Raw genomic sequence first — 22,117 nt, forward strand, 5'->3', positions numbered from 1 at the left:
AGACTCAAAATAGGATAAATAATGTCAAAATAACAAAAAGTCTCGCACACACACAAACATGCCGAACTGTGTGTAAAACGCTGAGGAGCGGGCGCGCGTGGACAGGCGCGAGCGCGCATAGATCCCTGTTCGTCAGGCGCGGGCGCGCGTCAGTAAGCGCGGGCGCGCATAGGCTTCTGTCCGGAACTCTTGAAATCACTCGATTGTGACGCGGGCGCGCGGTAGACTGGCGCGGGCGCGCATGCGTCTCGGGATTCATCATTTTCTCCGCTCTCTTGACTTCGTTGTACTTTAATAACATTGTAACATCCTTCAAAATAATCTTAAAGCATTTCAATGCTTCCATGACAATCCACCATCAAAGATTGAAGCGCATCTTTGAATCTCTTAGCCCGACCTCTCGTAATTGGTCCTCTAGGAAACTCCAACGGATCCTTAACCACGTGATCAACATGCGAGCTATCCATGATCGCATCATACTCCCCTTCTTGAAAATGATTTGTCCTCAAATCTCGATCATCACCTATACAAACAACGACAAATCAGAAACATTAAAAGAAGTACTTACGTTGTACTCACCTGGCAAATCCAATTTGTAGGCGTTGTCATTGATCCGCTCCAAAACTTGGAACGGTCCATCACCCCTAGGTAGAAGCTTTGACCGTTTTTTTTCCGGAAAACGCTCTTTTCTCAGATGCAACCACACCCAATCGCCGGGTTCAAAAACAACTTTCTTCCTTCCCTTATTCGCTTGTTTGGTATACTGCAAATTTTTTTTCTCTATATTCGCTCGTACTTTCTCATGCAAAATCTTCACAAACTCAGCCTTCTTCTTGCCATTCATATTAACCCTTTCACTCATAGGTAACGACATTAAATCCAACGGAGTCAATGGGTTAAATCCATAAACAATTTCAAAAGGTGAATAATTCGTAGTAGAATGTACACTATGATTATATGCAAATTCAATAAATGGCAAACAATCCTCCCAATGTTTCAAGTTCTTTTTAAGGATAGAGCGCAACAATGTCCCTAAATTTCTATTGACTACTTCAGTCTGTCCATAAGTTTGTGGATGACAACTAGTAGAAAACAACAACTTAGTGCCAAGTTTACACCATAATGTCTTCCAAAAATAACTCAAAAATCGAGTATCCCGATCAGAAACAATACTTCTAGGCATGCCATGTATTCTCACAATCTCATTAAAGAACAAATCTGCAACATGCGAAGCATCATCGGATTTATGACAGGCAATAAAATGCGCCATTTTTGAAAACCTATCAACCACAACATAAATTGAATCCCTCCCCTTCTTAGACCTAGGTAATCCAAGAACAAAATCCATGGAAATATCCACCCAAGGTTCATTAGGTACTGGAAGTGGAGTATATAACCCATGTGGTTGTGATCTAGACTTTGCTTTCTTACAAGTCACACACCGCTCACACAATCTCTCAACATCATGCTTCATATGCGGCCAATAAAAATGCTCGTGCAAAATTTGATATGTCTTTGCCACACCAAAATGCCCCATTAAGCCACCGCTATGCGATTCCCTAACAAGTAACTCTCGAACTGAAGTCTTAGGAATGCACAGTTTATCCTCTTTAAACAAATAGCCATCATGCAAATAAAATTTATCCTTTGGACCACGCATACATGACTCATAAATCTCACCAAAATCACCATCACTCACATACAATTCTTTCACATGCTCAAACCCTAAAAATTTAGAATCTAAAGTAGTTAAGAGCACGTACCTTCGCGACAATGCATCCGCCACTACATTCTCCTTACCTTGCTTGTACTTGATTACATAAGGAAAAGTCTCTACGAACGCTAACCACTTGGCATGTCTTGTATTCAACTTTTGTTGTCCCTTGAGATGCTTCAAGGACTCATGATCCGTATGAATCACAAACTCTTTTGGCCTCAAGTAATGCTGCCATGTCTCGAGTACCCTCACCAACGCGTAAAACTCCTTGTCGTAGGTAGGATAATTCAAAGACGCTCCACTTAACTTTTCGCTAAAATACGCCACTGGCTTTCCCCCTTGCATCAACACGCCTCCAATCCCTAAACCTGATGCATCACATTCAATTTCAAACATATTAGTAAAATCAGGTAAAACAAGTAAAGGAGCATTAATTAACTTTTGCTTAATAATGCTGAAAGACTTCTCTTGCTCCTCGCCCCAATGGAATGGAACGTTTTTCTTGATAACAGCAGTCATAGGCGCCGCCAATGTACTAAAATCCTTCACGAACCTCCTGTAAAAACTCGCAAGGCCATGGAAACTTCGAACTTGACAATAGAAGTGGGTGTTGGCCAATCTCGAATAGCACTTACCTTTTCTTCATCAACTTTCACACCTTGTGAACTCACAACAAACCCAAGAAACACGAGTTCTTTTGTACAAAACACACATTTCTTAAGATTAGCATATAAATGTTCAGCACGCAATGTGATTAATACAACTCTTAAATGTTCCGCATGATCATCTAAATTTTTGCTATATACCAAAATATCATCAAAGTAGACAACTACAAACTTCCCAAGATATGCTCGCAAAACATGATTCATTAATCGCATGAAAGTACTAGGTGCATTAGTCAAACCGAAAGGCATAACCATCCATTCATACAACCCATACTTGGTTTTAAATGCAGTTTTCCACTCATCTCCCTCTCTCATCCTGATTTGATGATACCCACTTTTAAGATCAATTTTGCTAAACACACAAGCACCATGCAATTCATCTAACATATCATTTAGCCTAGGAATAGGATGCCTATACTTAATAGTAATGTTATTTATAGCTCTACAATCAACACACATACGCCAAGATCCATCCTTTTTAGGCACTAATAATACAGGCACAGCACATGGTGACATCGACTCACGTACAAAACCTTTATCTAAAAGCTCACTTACCTGTCGTTGCAACTCCTTAGTTTCCTCAGGATTGCTCCTATAAGCTGGACGATTCGGCAATGCACTCCCGGGTACCAAATCAATTTGGTGCTCAATTCCTCTCAAAGGTGGTAATCCTTGAGGTAGCTCCTCCGGAAATAAATAATCGAATTCCTGCAATAGAAAAACAACAACGCTCGGAAGATCTCCGGCTATTTCACTTGTGTTAAGGAGTACCTCCTTATAAATCATCAACACAAGTGGAATTTGAGAATTCATAACATCTCTCAACTCACTCTTTTGGGCTATATATATATATTTTTTCAGCCTCTTTTCTCTCAATTTTTTTTTTATTTTTTGAATCATTCTTTTTTTCTAGGGCCACCTCACTTTTTTGATCACTCTTTATTTCGGCCTCTTCTCTCTTTTTCTTTTTCATTTGATCCTCCAACACTTGCTTTGGAGTCATAGGTAACAATACAATGGACTCTTTTTTCATTACAAACGAATATTTATTTTTAAATACATCATGAACCACTCTCCTATCAAATTGTCATGGTCTACCCAATAAAATATGACACACTTGCATAGGAACCACATCACACAAGACCTCATCAACATAGTTGCCAATAGAAAATGGCACTACAACTCGCCTATTAACTCTCACTTCCGCACAGTCATTGAACCATTGCAACCTATAGGGTTGAGGATGCTTCAAAAGAGACAACCCCAATTTTTCCACTAGTTCGCAACTCGCTACATTGGTACAACTACCCCCATCAATGATAAGACTGCATACCTTTCCCTTTACAAAACAACGAGTATGGAAAAGATTTTCCCTCTGGCTCTCTTCCTCTCCTCTAGGTTGTGCATGTAACGCTCTCCTACTCACCAATAACTCACCAATGACAGCCCCAAACCCATTCTCTTCATCTGGATCTTCCAACGCAGGCATTCCATCATAACTTTCCTCCTCACTCTCCGACTCCACATCACCACACGCATTAATAATCATCAATTTCTTATTTGGGCATTGGCTAGAGATATGGCCAATACCTTGACACCGAAAACATTTAATATCTCTAAATCGAGTATTAGAAGTGTCAGATGTACCTTTACCCACTTGATTTGTTGTCTCTGGTCTAGTGTCGGGTTTTGGTTTGAACCCCTGCTTGTTGTCCTCCCGTTTTTCAACGCTTGGACGCCAAGAAGTCGACGATCCTCCACCTGAAGGAAATCGACCAGCTCCTCTTCTCTTGAGCTGTTGTTCCACCTTCATGGCCGTCTGCACCATCTCATCCAAATCTAAACAATGGCGAAGCTCCACTTGGTCTAGGATTTCTCTATTCAAACCGCACAAAAATCGAGCCATTGTAGCTTCAGTATCCTCCTCAATGTTGGTCCGAATCATCGTGGTCTCCAACTCCTTGTAATAATCCTCCACGCTCCTTGGACCCTGCTTCAAAGTTTGTAAACGTCTGTACATTTCACGATAATAATGGTTAGGCACAAACCGCTTTTTCATGACACGCTTCATCTCTCCCCATGTCGCAATAGGCGGTTCTCCACATCTCCTTCTAGTGGTCACTAATTGATCCCACCAGATTAAGGCATAATCTACAAACTCAACCACTGCCAACCTCACTTTCTTAAGATCAGAATAGTGATGGCAATCAAATACAAACTCTACTCGCTTTTCCCATTCCAGATATGCTTCCGGATCAGATTTTCCCTGGAACACTGGAATTTTCATCTTAATACTACTGATATTCCCATCCTCCTTACTACCCTCCGTATATTTTCCTCGCACCGCTTCTCGCCTATGTCGTCCCCCATGTACTCTTCTCTCCTCCTCATAATTCTCATCAAAACTTTCCTCATCATCTTCAAAATCATTCCCCTTTCTATTCTTATTTTTCTTTCCACTACTACTACTCTCCTCCAACTTAATCATCCTCTCATTAAGAGGTTCTAACTCCGATCTCATCACCCGAGTAAAGTGCCCCACCAACGCATCCATTTGAACCTTTGAAATTCCGTGGTTCACACTCTCACTTACTTCTTTATTGTGATTCATGGTACCTGCAAAAAAATTGTTAGTAATAAACTTCCTCACACAAGTTCTCACAGTTCACTCCAAAAGAATCACTCAATCACTCTTTTTTTCACTCAAATTTTTAGAGAGGCTTTGCTTTGTAGAATAAGATTCAAACCTTCAAGTTTAAAACTTTTAGACGCTTGAAAATTGACCCACAAAGATTGCACAAGCACAAGTAGGAAATTTTATGGACAACTTGACTCTGACTCGCTTCAAGGATGAATAAAGACAGGAATTGGCCACAAGCTACTTTTCTTCACTTTTTTTTTGTTTTTTTGTTTTTTTTGTTTTTTCAGATTTTCGAATTTTCTTTTTCTTTTTTTTTCTTTTTTATAACTTGTAGCACAAGACACGAGACTTGGATAACAAGTTTGAAAGAAACGACACAAAAATTCGACGAAGGAAATATTCCAACGAAGAACGATGAAGAACGGGTAAGAAGAACGAAGAACGAAGAACGCGAAGAATAGAGATAGATGAAAATATATACTTACTTGATTCAAAACCTAAGCTTTGATACCAAATGATATGAATCTTGTTATGTAAGATTAGCAAACACGATTACAATTTGAATCGCACCCTCTAACCAATAAACAAAAAGATCCAAAGTTTTGCCCAATCTTTGAAAACAAGTAAAATTGATAGAGTTTTGGATCTCCACCTTTAATCGACGGTACGATTAACAACAGAAACCACAACAATTGAAACCAAAGAAAACCTTCAGATAAACTTGTATCTGACAATTTTCAGTGAGAAACAATCGACAAACGCTTGCAAGTAATTAACTGAAAAAGTTTGATTTGAAGAACAAAGCAAAGCTTTGAATAAAATTCTTGAAAGAATTTCAATAAGGTTTGTATAAACTGAATCTGAATTCTCATTAATGAAATAAACAAAAGTATTTATATTTTACAATCAAAATAAAAGATAACGCAAAATATATCCTAAAGATATCAAAGATATCATCTAGAAAGTTTCCTAATATAATTAAAAGACTCAAAATAGGATAAATAATGCCAAAATAACAAAAAGTCTCGCACACACACAAACATGCCGAACTGTGTGTAAAACGCTGAGGAGCGAGCGCGCGTGGACAGGCGCGAGCGCGCATAGATCCCTGTTCGTCAGGCGCGGGCGCGCGTCAGTAAGCGCGGGCGCGCATAGGCTTCTGTCCGGAACTCTTGAAATCACTCGATTGTGATGCGGGCGCGCGGTAGACTGGCGCGGGCGCGTATGCATCTCGGGATTCGTCATTTTCTCCGCTCTCTTGACTTCGTTGTACTTTAATAACATTGTAACATCCTTCAAAATAATCTTCAAGCATTTCAATGCTTCCATGACAATCCACCATCAAAGATTGAAGCACATCTTTGAATCTCTTAGCCCGACCTCTTGTAATTGGTCCTCTAGGCAACTCCAACGGATCCTTAACCACGTGATCAACATGCGAGCTATCCATGATCGCATCATGCCACCTCCGACATGAAGGGGAATGTCGTCGAAACAATGGCGCCTGTTTCAACTGTGGAAAAATGGGACACCGAATTGCTCAATGTCCCGAACCCATGAAGGACAAGACAGGACCAAATGCTAGTACTATTACTCAAGGACAACCAACGGAAAATAAACCCAATGCTCGTGTCTATGCCATTACTCAAGAAGAAGCAGGCGGTGCAAACAAAATTGTGACAGGTACCATTCTAATCAACAATTTGTCTACATATGTTTCATTCGATTTTGGTGTCACACATTCGTTTATATCTAGGAGGTTCGCTAAGTTAGGGATTATACATGAGAAAGTGACTGAACTATTTAGAGTAGCGACCCCTAAGAGCAAGTTAACCCAAGTTTCGAGGACGAAACTTTTCATAAGGAGGGAGGAATGTAAAACCCAAAACTTTGGCTCCAAGTTTATTCATTAAGGAATAAGCTCTCAAACATGAAAGACAAAATCTTTCCTTTTTTTAATAATGAGGTAATGACTGAAATTTGGACACGAATCAATATAATATCAGAAATTTAAATCAAGGAGTGGAGATGCAGATTTTCTTCCGAATTTCGAAATCAAGGCAGATTTCCTCTCTTATTTGGCCGATTTTAGTCTCCTATTTAAGTACTATGAGCCACCCTTCAGCCCTCAAAACTCACGTTCAGAAAGCTGTAAAATCTCTTTGCCTTCATAAATTCGAGTGGTAGCCTTGAGTCTCAAGAAATTTTCCCACTTTTTCCTTCTTGTTCACGTGGAGTGAGGCTAGTGGGTAAGTGCAAAAGTTGGTCCACTTTCTTTCTTTCTTTTCGATTTTGAGGTGACCAACTTGTGTCAGAAGCTAATTGTGGAATTGGAAAAGAGAGATTTAAGTTGGAAGCCTTCGAGAATTAGGAATAAAATAATAAGAAATTTCCTAGAGGTTTGACCAAGGATTCCTCCTTTCTGTTCAAGAATTAAAGGATCAATTTTCGAGGAGTTTTGTTTCGAATTCAAAGTTTGCTTCACCGATTCAAGTTTTGATCTCGCACAAATATATTCTGTAAGTGGGCTTTTGTATATATATTTCTTCATATGGTTTTAAAAATATTTATTGAGAAGTCATGTTATTTGGTTTTCGAAATTCGTTCGAGCACATGTCTTTTGTTCGTGTCATGTTGGTTCATGTTGTGTCATGCATGTTGTCAAGCACTATTATGATTCGAATGGATATGATAATGATATGACCCTTATACGGTGGGATTGTAACCGTTGTACGGCCTCACTCCATAGAGGATTAACATATTGGACATGGCCTCGCTCCTTAGAGGATTAACATAAAGGAGACAATAAATCATGGAAAGGAGATGAATTTCAGTTCTTATGTTCATGTGTTGAAAGTTTATGTATCATGATGATGTTATGGCCGATGGCCCAAGTATTGAGTTATGTTGATGTTCATGTTCACGGTTATGATTCTATGTTTATGTATATATTGGTATATGTCTCGAACGGCCCCCACTTGCTGAGTGTTTCCCAAAACACTCACCCCTTACCTTTCCTCTTCCAGATGATGAAGATGGTGATTTAGAGGATCGCGAACAAGATATGTTTTGGGGATGGTGATAGAGAAACATTAAATTTCGTTATGTTTATTTTGGGGATTTTAGCATTAATATTTTATTATTAAGTTTTTAGACGCTTCCGCATTTGTTTTGTTATTTTTGGATTATTAAGAAAATACATATCTTTTCATATATATTATCACAATTGGTTGAGATATATTCTCAACAATCTGATCTCAAGACTATCTTTTAAACAAAACAATTTTGTTTAAATATTGAAAATGAGATAGAAGTGATACACGTTGGATAGGGATTATATATCTTATACTCAATTTTTGATTATATCTTTATATAATCATTTACTTATATTCATAAATATATATATATGTATATATATATACACGCATGAAAATCCATTTCTCATATATATTTATCTAATAAATAAATAGAGAAAATTATAAACATTATTAATTCAAAATTAATTAACTGAGATAAAATATAATTTTGTAATTAAAATTACAAAGAAAACATTTTTCCTTGTAATTTTATTCATAAAAAATAAGAGTGCTCAATAACTTAAAATTCAATAATTTCAAGTTAACAAATTTAATACTTATATCATAAGTGTTCTTAAATCCGGAGATGACATGGGGAACTATGGACCTATAATTTCAAGCTCCAATAAAATTGATAATAAATTAAACTCTTTAATTTATATATTAATTTTATTAATTCCAAAGTTATTCCACTATAAACTTGGAATTGCACTCTTGAAAAAAATAGATATAAAATTATTCAACAAAATGAATAGTCCATTGATATAGTCACAACATATAAATTAATCCTCCATAAATCGTTCATAATTAAAGCTAGGTAATTTCCACTTAACCTCTTCAATTATATCTTTTTTTCCTTAAGTTCCATTGATTCTCTAATGAATAATATATTTATGATCTAATCATAAATTTGAGCGCTCTTATTATTCAAGTCCTGAATCAATACTTAAGAGAACAACTTATCTGACTTCTTTACGAAGGAATGGATTTCGTCTTGCGTATTAATATTCCCAGCTATTTATTTTATTGTATTTCCAATGTATCAAGAATTTTGATACTATGTTATTTGTGTCATTACTTGATATGTCAAAAAATACAAAATCATAAATAGGAGTTTATTAATCACTCAGAATTAAGATTGACTCATATATGACCATCATTGATTAATATTGAATTCTCATCATGATATGGAAATTTATAGAGATTCAAAATTAATCGTGTTCCAGTCCTATATAATCAAATTATATAAAGTGTTTTCATTCCAATAATCTCATTATCAACAATCCGGATAAGATTGTTTTATTCATAATATAATGAACCACACTAGCAATTTAAATTAAAGATCCCAACTTTAATTTCTAATTGCGGACAAATTTAGATTATTATAATTTAAATATTATCCTCATGTATATAACACTTATATACAAATATTTAAATTCACATAACAATAATCTTGGAATTTTTTTTTGATATTTATTAAAACATCAAAATATGCATGCAAAAATAATATTGAAATATTCCTCACATGAAACAAAATATTTGTTTATGGGCATAAATCCCAACAATTTCCCACTTGCCCTTAAAACAAATAAGACATGTTTTTCAGTCCCATCCCTTCGAGATGTTGCTCAAAACTTCGAGCAGGTAATGTCTTAGTAAATGGATAAGCTACATTATTCGCCGAAGCGATCTTTTGAACTGAAACATCTCCTCTACTGACAATTTCTTTTATCAAGTGGAACTTTCGCTCTATATGTTTTCCTTTGCGGTGGTTTCTAGGTTCTTTGGCATTTGCCACCGCTCCACTATTATCACAATAGAGCTTGATTGGTTCGTTCAAGTTTGGAACAACTTCCAAATCTTTCAAGAACTCACGAAGCCAAACAGCCTCTTTTGACGCTTCACAAGCTGCCACATACTCAGCCTCCATAGTTGAATCAGCAACACAAGTTTGCTTGACACTCCTCCATATGATGGCTCCATTCCCCAAAGTAAACACCGCACCGGAAGTAGACTTTCTATAGTCTCTATCTGATTGGAAATCAGAATCTGTATATCCAATAGGAATCAAATCCCCACCAGAATATACTAGCATATAGTTTCTAGTTCTTCTCAGATATTTGAGTATATGCTTCACTGCTACCCAATGATCTAATCCTGGATTTGACTGATATCGACTAACCACTCCCACTGCAAAGCATATGTCGGGTCTTGTACACAACATTGCATACATAAGACTACCAACTGCTGATGCATAGGGAATTCGTCTCATTGTCTCTTCTTCTTGCGGTGTTTTAGGACACTGCTCTTTTGAGAGATGAACTCCATGTCTAGAAGGTAAATTACCTTTCTTGGAGTTCTGCATCGAAAATCTGACAAGCACTTTGTCAATGTAGGATGCTTGAGACAATGCCAGAAGCTTATTTTTGCGATCTCGAAAAATCTTGATCCCAAGAATGTAGCTTTCTTCTCCCAAATCTTTCATTTGGAATTTGCTGGCTAGCCAATTCTTTACGCTAGATAAAAATTCAACATCATTCCCAATGAGAAGAATGTCATCTACATAAAGAACTAAGAAGACCACTTTATCATTTTTTATTTTCTTGTATACACAAGGTTCACCCACATTTTGATGAAAACCATAAGACTTTATAGCTTCATCAAATTTGATGTTCCATGATCTAGAAGCCTGCTTAAGTCCATAAATGGATCTTTGGAGTTTGCAGACTTTCTGCTCCTGGCCTTTGACAATGAAACCCTCTGGTTGTGCCATATAAATGGTTTCCTCAAGATGGCCGTTCAAGAATGCCGTCTTAACATCCATCTGCCATATCTCATAATCATAATGAGCAGCAATGGATAAGAGAATACGGATAGATTTCAGCATGGAAACTGGGGAGAAAGTATCCTCATAGTCTACTCCTTCCTTTTGGGTAAAACCCTTTGCCACTAACCTAGCTTTGAAAGTTTCAACTTTCCCATCGGGTCCTCTCTTTTTCTTGTAGATCCATTTACAACCAATCGTCTTAACACCTTCAGGTTGATCTACAAGTGTCCAGACTGAATTCGAGTACATAGACTCCATTTCGAGTTTCATGGCTTCTTGCCATTTTTCTTGATCAACATCAATCATTGCCATCTTATATGTCAATGGATCATCATCACCTCCATCAGTGACTGCAACTTGTGCTTCTCCTTCTTCACGATAGCGAATAGGCAATCTTATTTCCCTTTCACTACGTCGTGGTGGATGTGGTGGTGTTGGATCTTGAGTATTGGTCTTCTCTCTTTCTTGTTCAACAACTCTTGTTGGAATGGGGCTAATCTCATCAGCTAGCAACTCTTCCAGAACTACTTTACTTCTAGGTTTGAAGTCTTTTATATAGTTATGCTCAAGAAATGTAGCATTTGTCGATACAAATACTTTATTTTCGACATTACTATAAAATAGACCTCCTCTTGTTCCCTTGGGATAGCCTACAAAAATACACACTTCTGAACGAGGATCCAATTTTCCAGTCTTTCCTTTTAGCACATGTGCTGGACACCCCCATATGCGGATGTCTCAAACTAGGTTTGTGACCATTCCACAACTCTAGAGGAGTTTTAGGAACTGACTTAGATGGAACAATATTCAAAATGTATACAGCTATTTGCAGTGCATAACCCCAAAATGAGTTAGGCAAAGAAGAATAACTCAACATTGATCTCATCATGTCAAGCAATGTTCGATTTCTTCTTTCGGCCACACCATTTTGTTGTGGTGTCCCAGGTGCCGTGAGCTGTGATAGTATTCCATTTTCAATCAAGTGGTCTTTGAATTCATAATCCATATACTCTCCTCCTCGATCTGATCGAAGAATTTTGATTGAATTGCTTAGTTGATTTTCTACTTCAGCGCGGAATTGTTTGAACTTTTCAAAAGATTCGGACTTTCTTTGCATTAGAAATGCATATCCATATCTAGAATAATCATCAATGAAAGTGATGAAATATTCGTAGCCTCCTCTTGCTTTGACATTCAAAGGTCCACATACATCAGAATGTATAATTTCTAGAGGTGCTTTAGCTCTTTCACCTTTTGCCAAAAATTGTCTTTTGGTCATCTTTCCTTCAAGACAAGATTCACAGACTGGTAAAGAGCCAACTTTTAGCTCCTTCAAAGGACCATCCTTTACTAGTCTTTCTATCCTCTCTACGTTAATATGACCAAGCCTTAAATGCCACAAAAATGTGTCATTATTTTCATCAGAAATCTTTCTTCTTTTAGGGGTTGGTTCAGCGACTTTGAACATTTCAGTTTGAAGTAAATTATGTGAAGTTGGCTTAATAAAAAATAAACCATTCTCAACATAACCAGAACAAATATTCATACCATTCTTATTAATTGAAACAGAATCAATCTCAAAAGAAACAGAAATAAATTGTTCATGCAACTTGGAAACTGAAATCAAATTGCGTTGGAAACCAGGAATAAAGTAAACATTGTTCAAAAGCAAAAATTTATTATTCTTGAATGACAGTCGCACTGTCCCAACTGCCGTTGCTGACAATCTTTCCCCACTGCCCACTCTCATCATGAAAGCTCCCTCCTCAAGATCCTTGGACGACTCCAATATCTGCAAAGAAACACAAACATGGTTAGATGCACCCGAATCAATTATCCAGCTTGAGAAATCATTCTCAACAAAGCATGTTTCCATGACTAGTAAATCTAATTTACCTTGTTTCTTCTTTTGTTTCAGCTCATCAAGGTACTTGTTACAGTTCCTTTTCCAATGGCCATCCACATTGCAATGGAAACATTTTCCTTTTGGTTTAGGTTCAACACCCTTCCCTTTCTTCTTTTGGATCTTTTTCTTGCCCTTGAACTTTCCCACATTTTTCTTCTTTGTATTCTTAGAAGAAGAAGTCTTTCCCACAACCACATATCTACCATTATAAATAAAATTTGGAACATGACTGTAATAGGCTTGAATAAAATATAACCTGGCTCTGATACCAATTGTTGGTTTCGTAAACCGAATTTCAAAAATTACGTAGCGGAAGCTTGATATAGATCGAATCGAATAAAAACATTTTTCTTGTTAAAAATGTTTAACGATCAATAACTATATTAATTCAACATAGAATCAACTAAGAATAGAAAATATACCTATGTTGAACGAAATTTATAAAACTTGAATGCTGATTCCGCAGTCCTTCCAAGCCTATTCTCCAGATCAACCGAACACTAACGTGTGGGCGTCACCAACTTTTCTTAATATATATTAGTATTATAAATGCACTGTGGAGTACGACGTTTATCTTGTTCCTTCTCCTATCACCACATATATATAGATATTTTACTATTTTCTTTTTGAAATTTTTCAAAAGAAAATACATATCTTTTCATATATATTATCACAATTGGTTGAGATATATTCTCAACAATCTGATCTCAAGACTATCTTTTAAACAAAACAATTTTGTTTAAATATTTAAAATGAGATAGAAGTGATACACGTTGGATAGGGATTATATATCTTATACTCAATTTTTGATTATATCTTTATATAATCATTTACTTATATTCATAAATATATATATATGTATATATATATACACGCATGAAAATCCATTTCTCATATATATTTATCTAATAAATAAATAGAGAAAATTATAAACATTATTAATTCAAAATTAATTAACTGAGATAAAATATAATTTTGTAATTAAAATTACAAAGAAAACATTTTTCCTTGTAATTTTATTCATAAAAAATAAGAGTGCTCAATAACTTAAAATTCAATAATTTCAAGTTAACAAATTTAATACTTATATCATAAGTGTTCTTAAATCCGGAGATGGCATGGGGAACTATGGACCTATAATTTCAAGCTCCAATAAAATTGATAATAAATTAAACTCTTTAATTTATATATTAATTTTATTAATTCCAAAGTTATTCCACTATAAACTTGGAATTGCACTCTTGAAAAAAATAGATATAAAATTATTCAAAAAAATGAATAGTCCATTGATATAGTCACAACATATAAATTAATCCTCCATAAATCGTTCATAATTAAAGCTAGGTAATTTCCACTTAACCTCTTCAATTATATCTTTTTTTCCTTAAGTTCCATTGATTCTATAATGAATAATATATTTATGATCTAATCATAAATTTGAGCGCTCTTATTATTCAAGTCCTGAATCAATACTTAAGAGAACAACTTATCTGACTTCTTTACGAAGGAATGGATTTCGTCTTGCGTATTAATATTCCCAGCTATTTATTTTATTGTATTTCCAATGTATCAAGAATTTTGACACTATGTTATTTGTGTCATTACTTGATATGTCAAAAAATACAAAATCATAAATAGGAGTTTATTAATCACTAAGAATTAAGATTGACTCATATATGACCATCATTTATTAATATTGAATTCTCATCATGATATGGAAATTTATAGAGATTCAAAATTAATCGTGTTCCAGTCCTATATAATCAAATTATATAAAGTGTTTTCATTCCAATAATCTCATTATCAACAATCCGGATAAGATTGTTTTATTCATAATATAATGAACCACACTAGCAATTTAAATTAAAGATCCCAACTTTAATTTCTAATTGCGGACAAATTTAGATTATTATAATTTAAATATTATCCTCATGTATATAACACTTATATACAAATATTTAAATTCACATAACAATAATCTTGGAATTTTTTTTTTGATATTTATTAAAACATCAAAATATGCATGCAAAAATAATATTGAAATATTCCTCACATAAAACAAAATATTTGTTTATGGGCATAAATCCCAACAAAAAGGCCATGCATCTAAAATCTCTAGTATTTCTCCGTATATTCCGAGTTTTCTTTGGTATTTATGGACACTTTTTGGCCATATGAAGGCGGATGTCCTCCCAGGAAATGTGCTAACACTACACATCTCAAAGCCTCAAGGATTCAAATACAAAAGTGGACAATACATTTTTGTGAAATGTGCAGCAGTCTCTCCATTTGAATGGTACATACACTTAAAACAATACCACTCTGTATAATGTATTTATTACCAGAGTTGATATATATATTCACATTGTTAATGTATCAAAGCTTGGAAGTTGAGATAATGAATGTTAGTGCTCCATTTTCTACAGGCACCCATTCTCCATTACTTCAGCACCTGGAGATGATTATATAAGTGTCCACATTAGGACACATGGCAATTGGACAAGGCAACTTAACGAGGTAAATTTCCTTCACAAAAATCATATGAAATACTAATCATTCCAAAGTATTATACAGACAAAGTTTGTATTTCTACAAAAGTTGTACATGTGAAGATGTTTTAAATGATCGATCAAAAGGTAATTGGTCCTCCATGCAATGAGAGTGACTCTCCTAGTGAACCATATACATCTACCCAGAAAGTCACTCTGATTTGTATGGCTGTTTTCCTTTTCTTGCCTTTTTTAAAGGAAGTGTCGCTATCCCCACTTTCATTTAATAATAATCACAATGGAATCTAAGATCAATTATCGAGAACAGAAATGAGTGTTTTTTGCAATTTTAACCTTTTCCTTGAAAAATGTAACACCCCTGAAACTTGTCCTTTTTTTTTTTTTTTACTTATGTTTGGTAAAATCTGCCATAATTTGGTGTCATGCCTGTTCAAACACTTGAGAATTTATGTTGTTTGCATCTACGTACATAGGAATCCAGTCCTTCACATGTTTGTTGCTAGTGGTCTCAGCATTATTTGATCTTTTGTTTAGGTTTGTAAGCCTCCAACGGGGGAAAGTGGGCTCCTTAAGGCTCACTTCTTGCAAGGAGAGAATAATCCCAAGTAAGTCACTTACAAATTCCATCATTGTAACAAGGCAACACCATTCAATATAACAAAAAAAACATTGTCAAGAATCTGACATTTGACAAACATGGAACCATGAAATTGTGCATTCAGTCTCATGCTGTGTAAATTCTCATGAACTTGCATGTTAAACAATTCCTGTAATACTGAAATATTCGAAATTTTTGTGATCATGACACATTTTCCCCAAGGTTCTAATTGATGGTCCATATGGAGCACCAACACAGGACTACAAGAACTATGATGTGGTGCTGCTTGTGGGGCTTGGCATTGGTGCAACACCGATGATCAGTGTCGTTAAAGACGTTGTGAACAATGTGAAAGCGACGGAGGAGGTAGAGAATTCTTTGGAGGAGGGAAACAGAGGAGGCAAAATCATGTCCCCGAACGCTAGCCCTTTGACGAATAAAACAAGGAGAGTTTATTTCTACTGGGTTACTAGAGAACAAGGATCCTTTGATTGGTTTAAGGGCGTGATGAATGAAGTGGCTGAAACAGACCATAAGGGAGTAATAGAAATGCACAATTACTGTACTAGTGTGTATGAAGAGGGTGATGCTCGTTCTGCCCTGATCACCATGCTTCAATCACTCAATCATGCCAAGAATGGAGTGGATGTCGTGTCGGGAACTCGGGTTAAGTCTCACTTCGCCAAGCCTAATTGGCGTACGGTCTACAAACGCATCGCCCTCAACCATCCCAATTCAAGTGTTGGTGAGTCTCTTTATGTTATGTTAGTTACATCTTGGCTGAATACATTTTATAAATCATTTGTAGTGATTGTGTTCTATGTTGATACATATAGGCTGCAATTGGTGATGCACTAAATATTAATAATCTGTCACATTTTACAGGAGTATTTTACTGCGGGCCACCACCACCAGCGAAAGAGCTAAGACAATTGGCCTCTGATTTTTCACACAAAACTAGCACCAAATTTGAATTCCACAAAGAAAACTTTTGATCTGGTTTGTACAGAAACCATTGCCAGATCATATTATAATCGCGTTCAGATGGACCACCACCAACCACCACTAATGTTGGAGGAGGAAAAGTTGAGATAATTGAAGCTTTTATCTATCTTTAAAGTTTCCCTTTTTTTTTTGCTTTTAGATAGAAGTATTATTGTTAAGAAGTAAATAAAAAGTATATATTATATATTATTTAGAATTATATATTATTTAGAATAGAAAATAATGATTTAAGTTAAAGGATAAGCCGAGAGTGAGTGCCCCTGCTTTTCAGTCTCTCCAGCTCCCATGTCTGCTTATGCAGCGTTTCTTGCTCTTGCTCGATCCTTGCGAGAGATTTTGAGTCTTCGACGGTATGTCGATCCTCTAGACAAACCAAAAATCCGTTCTCTCTCAAAAAAAGTTGATTTTATAGTCACTTTCCTTGAAAATTATTCAGACAAGCATCATGGAACACTTGATTGTGTCGGAAATGGGATCAGAAAGGCTGCATTTGAAGCTCAAGATTTCATGGATTTGTATTTGTGTTCGGTGTCACCTGATGATGATGATTGGAGTTCTTCTTCAGAGGCTGATGGCGAAGAGTTGAACTTGGATCGAGACTTAACAATGGCGTCTGAAAGGATTGGTTTTGTTTGGGAAGAACTTATGAAGATGAAGGACAGTGACGCAGCTCAAGATCTCCGATCCGTATCTTTTTCTTCTCCGATCGATCATTCATCCACGACCAAAAAAATGGTAGTGGGATTTGACGAGGACTTGATTGCAATCAAAGAACGATTATACGAAGATGCAGCTGAGCTCCAAATCATCCCAATTGTGGGGATGGGAGGAATCGGGAAGACGACTCTAGCTAGAAGAGCTTACGAGGATTCAATCCTTTCTGATCAGTATTTTGACAAATGCGCATGGATCACAGTGTCACAAGAGTATCAGAGGAGAGATATTCTTTCAGGGCTTCTCAAGTACCTCAAGAATCAACAATCTGATGACAGCGAAGCGGAACTGGCGAAACTAGTGTATCAAAATCTCTTGGGCAGGCGATATCTCATTGTGATCGATGATATGTGGAGTACCGAGGCTTGGGATGATTTGAAGATGATATTCCCAAATGATGGCAATGGAAGTCGAATCTTGTTAACCACTAGGCTATTAGATGTGGCCTCTCACGCAGGATCTTCTGTTCACCAAATGAAGTGTTTAGATGAAGATCAAAGTTGGAAACTACTTCAAGAAAGGGTTTTCGGACAACAATCTTGTCCTCCCCAACTCGTGGACATCGGTAAGAAGATTGCCGAAAATTGTGGTGGACTTCCACTCACCATCGTGGTGGTTGCAGGAGTACTACTCCTTTCTTCCGGTCAAGTGATGAGAGAACAATTGTGGGAAAATGTTTTGGAAAATATGACTTCTAGAGAGCCTACAATTGCACTTCAATGCTCAAAGATACTGTGTTTTAGTTATGATCGGTTACCTCTTCGATTAAAACCATGTTTCCTATACATAGCAGCTTTCCCAGAAGATTCTGAAATTGATGCTCCTAAGCTAATCAAGTTGTGGGTTGCCGAGGGATTTCTGAAACCAAACCATCAGTTCAAATGCTTGGAAGATGTGGGAGAAGGTTATTTGGAGGATCTTGTGAACCGAAGTTTGCTTTTTGTGATAAAGAAAGGGCCGGATGGGAAACTAAAAACAGTTGGAATTCATGATATGTTGAGGGAGATTTGTATTAGAAAAGCTGAAGAAGAGGGGTTTCTTCATCATGTCTCGTCCGAAACGAATTCCAGAACAGAATCCATAAAGAATCCCCATCGCCGCCTCAAAATTTATAGCAAGAAGATTTGTCTAGAATGGGATATCCTAGATTCGAGCGTACGTTCAATTCTGCTCGTCACCGAGACATTAAATGGACCAACATTATATCTATGTTCTAGGCACATCTGTATCTTGGATGCACCGCGTGTGACTTTGCCCAGTTTTTCCAACGTAGTCTCAATATTCATCAATTTAAGGTATTTTGCTTTTGCCTTGGACCATGCATCATGCCCCGGTGGACTTCCGGACTCGATATTGAAACATCCCAATCTCGAAACTATAGTTGTTCATGTAACTGGCTTCAGAACATTGCAAGCACCATATAGAACTTTAACGATGCCCAAGTTGAGACATCTTACCTGGGACACCATGTTTAGTTTATCGCATCCCTCTGACATGGGAATTGTTCGTGAAAGTGGTCTGCAAACAATTGAGACAGTGAGAGATTTGAGATTTACCCAAGAGATTATCAGAATACTCGTGAATCTGAAGAAACTGAAAGTCGTATATGATATTGATACTTTTTGGTGTGGTTATTTTAATCTCCGCAACCTTTTCCATCTCCGAAACCTCGAAGACTTGCAAATCTCCATGTTCGAGGTTCGTGGTTACTCAATGACATGGAATTATGCTTTTCCAATCGGTCTAATGAAGTTATCTTTGGACGGAGTCCCTTTTCCTTGGGACAATATGACCATAATCGGGTCGCTCCCGAATCTTCAAGTGCTGAAGATGATGAGGATTAAACGCAGTGGAGATTGTTTTTGGAATACTGATTGTGTGTGGACTACTGAGGAAGGTCAATTTCTTCAACTCAAATATTTTTGTTCTTCCTTAAATTGTCTGGTGAAGTGGAAAACAGAAAAAGAGCACTTCCCATCCCTTGAAACCTTGATTCTCCATGGTGTTTATTCGATTGATGAGATTCCCAGTGGCATAGGAGAAATAGATACACTTCGATCCATAGAGCTGCGCTACTGTATAAAATCATTGGTGGACTCCGCCAACCAAATTCAGATGCTGCAACATGAAAATGGAAACGATGATTTCCGTGTTAGTGTGATATAAAAGAGAGAATATTTTACCCTAGAGAGGGGAGAATATTTCAATGTGTTAACTCTTGTACAGAGAACAGAAAACTCCTTCAGCTTTCTCTCTGCATCTGTGGTTTTTGTTTGCATATGTATGTATGACGCTTCTTGAATCAGTCGGCTCTACCTTAAATCTGCTATTGGTATGAAAAAAGATACCTTGATGAGTTAAAGCTGAAATCTGAGGAAAAGGCAAAAGATACTGAAGTGCGGTTTCGCCTCGCCCTTTACCACTATAATTTGTCCTCATATTTGCCGGGCTTCATCCGCTTACCAAATGCTGGCCGTGGGTGGTAATAATAGCTCCGACTAGAATGGACGGCCAAGATGTATTTGTCATAGATGGGTTGGATATGGCCCAATAAATCTCAACCGTTGATGAACTCAAGCTTCCCCGCGTAGCCCAACCCGTACCCGTATTGTTTTAAATAATGGTACAATACTTTTCTACAATTTTTTGGATTTGATTATTTATGATTTTTTTAAAAAAATTGTTTTTTTTTTGTGGTTTAGTGCTTAGTTTCATTTTAAACCCAAATTTAAATTTTGTTGAGATATTCTAGAATTTAAATTTTAATTAATATTAGATTTAGAGGTGATCAAATATTTTTATTTATTCATTATTTATCTACTTATATTAATTATCATTGTAAATAAGAGATCACTAGTTTACAGGTTATATAAAAATTTCAAATAAAATCAAATTTTTAATTGAGTTATAATCATTTTGATCAAAATAATAAATATATTTTTATATGAAAAACAACCATTTTTGAAAAATGTTACTAATCTTACTACACATGGCAATTCAGTTTCAATTTTTTTTAAAAAAACCGACCAAACAATATCGTGATTTGGTGTAAACTGAAATTTGAGCACAGATCGGTCATAATTTTTAAAAAAAATATTTCAAACTTTAATTAAAATTATTTATAAAAATTGAATACAACAGAATTAATTTGAATTACGGTAATCTTGATAGCATGTGAATTTATATTTTTGAACTTATTATATGAACAAACAAAAAGGTGGCTCATTTAACATTGAAGATTTAATCATCTGGTAATATAATTTTTTTTTTGACAAATCTAAAAACTTGAAAATATCTAAACGAATATTTACATTTTCCGATTTTATTACATTACCTTTTGATTAAAAGTTTCAGAAAAATCTCAACTTTAAGTTAAATTTCGATAGTGATAAATTAGTGCAAAAAATAAATAAAAAATTAATTGAAAGATTAAATAATATTTTTGAGAGAGCTACGTAAGATTTTTTTTTAATTTAATATTTGTTGGGTTTCTCAATATAGTCAACAAAATCCAAATTTTGAATAATATCATCATTCTCTCATGTTAAGGAAAGTGAAAGACGAACACATAAATTAAAAATTTGAAATGATCTAAATTAAATAAATAAAATATAATAGAAAAAGTGAATAAGTAGTAAGATGGAATGATTCATGAAAGGGTATATTAGTCTAATAAAAATATGAAATAATTAAGCAGGGGAAATATTGCAAGAAAATACATTAATAATCAAAAGTGGAATGCAATTATAAACTTTTGGAGTGTAAATATCATTCTCAAAATTAAAATTGTATTTTCAAAAACTTCTTACTTTAAAAAAATTTGTGTCACATTTACCAAGCTCGCTATACACTTTGTAATGAAGTTATTTTATTAACACCTATTTAAATATTTAAAATAGAATTTTGGATAATTTGAATTTGATTCCATAAATAAAAATTTGTGCAGTTGCATCGTATCAAGGGTTTTTTATTAAATTAATATAAAATTAATAAAATGTAATTAAAATATTGCATTCTGTAAAAATGGACCAAACTAGTACAATCCGGGACAGTCTGTCCCGGATTCATCAGAGACCTGACAGGTCTCTGATGAATCCGGGACAGACTGTCCAGGATTCATATTTACATATATATTATATATATTAAAAAAACTATAGGCCCAAAAAAAATCGGCTGGACCAAAAATTATCGGTCCAGCCGATTTTTTTTAAAATAAATTAAGTAAATAAGCTGTCTTATCGGTCAAAAAGGACCGATAAGACAGCTCTCTGAATCTGAAGCAGGCTGCTTCGGATTCAGAGATTTACGTGAATCAATGCTACACGGACTCAACAGACTTAATTATTTATGCATATATTTGTGTTCAATGTATTTCTCCTTCCCATTTCATTTCATTCCCATAAATATTTGAATTCCTCTTGCATTTTTTTCATGCTTCCTTCGCCATTGTTAAAGGT

At 35.6% G+C, this 22,117-nt stretch overlaps 2 protein-coding genes, 1 long non-coding RNA gene and 1 pseudogene across 3 annotated transcripts; 2 read left to right on the forward strand and 2 right to left on the reverse strand.

The window, feature by feature from the left end:
- Positions 1–505: 505 nt before the first annotated feature.
- Positions 506–6,365, reverse strand: LOC140862061 (uncharacterized; annotated as a pseudogene).
- Positions 6,366–12,476: 6,111 nt separating this feature from the next.
- On the reverse strand, positions 12,477–13,376 carry LOC140859806 (uncharacterized). Its single transcript, XR_012143538.1, has 3 exons — positions 13,256–13,376; positions 12,824–13,013; positions 12,477–12,719 (listed from the first exon to the last, which is right to left on the reverse strand). It is a non-coding gene; the product is annotated as an uncharacterized lncRNA (long non-coding RNA).
- A 1,631-nt stretch (positions 13,377–15,007) lies between these two features.
- On the forward strand, positions 15,008–16,936 carry LOC140862062 (respiratory burst oxidase homolog protein C-like). The gene is made up of 4 exons (XM_073265066.1): positions 15,008–15,129; positions 15,260–15,350; positions 16,164–16,686; positions 16,827–16,936. Exons 1-4 carry the CDS (start codon positions 15,008–15,010, stop codon positions 16,934–16,936), a joined length of 846 nt encoding a protein of 281 aa, XP_073121167.1.
- A 260-nt stretch (positions 16,937–17,196) lies between these two features.
- Positions 17,197–20,397, forward strand: LOC140864740 (putative late blight resistance protein homolog R1A-3). The gene has a single exon (XM_073269080.1). It carries the CDS (start codon positions 17,232–17,234, stop codon positions 19,824–19,826), a length of 2,595 nt encoding a protein of 864 aa, XP_073125181.1. The 5' UTR covers positions 17,197–17,231; the 3' UTR covers positions 19,827–20,397.
- The last annotated feature ends 1,720 nt before the right edge of the window (positions 20,398–22,117 follow it).

The sequence above is a fragment of the Henckelia pumila genome, chromosome 4 (genome assembly GCF_033568475.1).
Source record: "Henckelia pumila isolate YLH828 chromosome 4, ASM3356847v2, whole genome shotgun sequence".
Lineage (NCBI taxonomy): Eukaryota > Viridiplantae > Streptophyta > Magnoliopsida > Lamiales > Gesneriaceae > Henckelia > Henckelia pumila.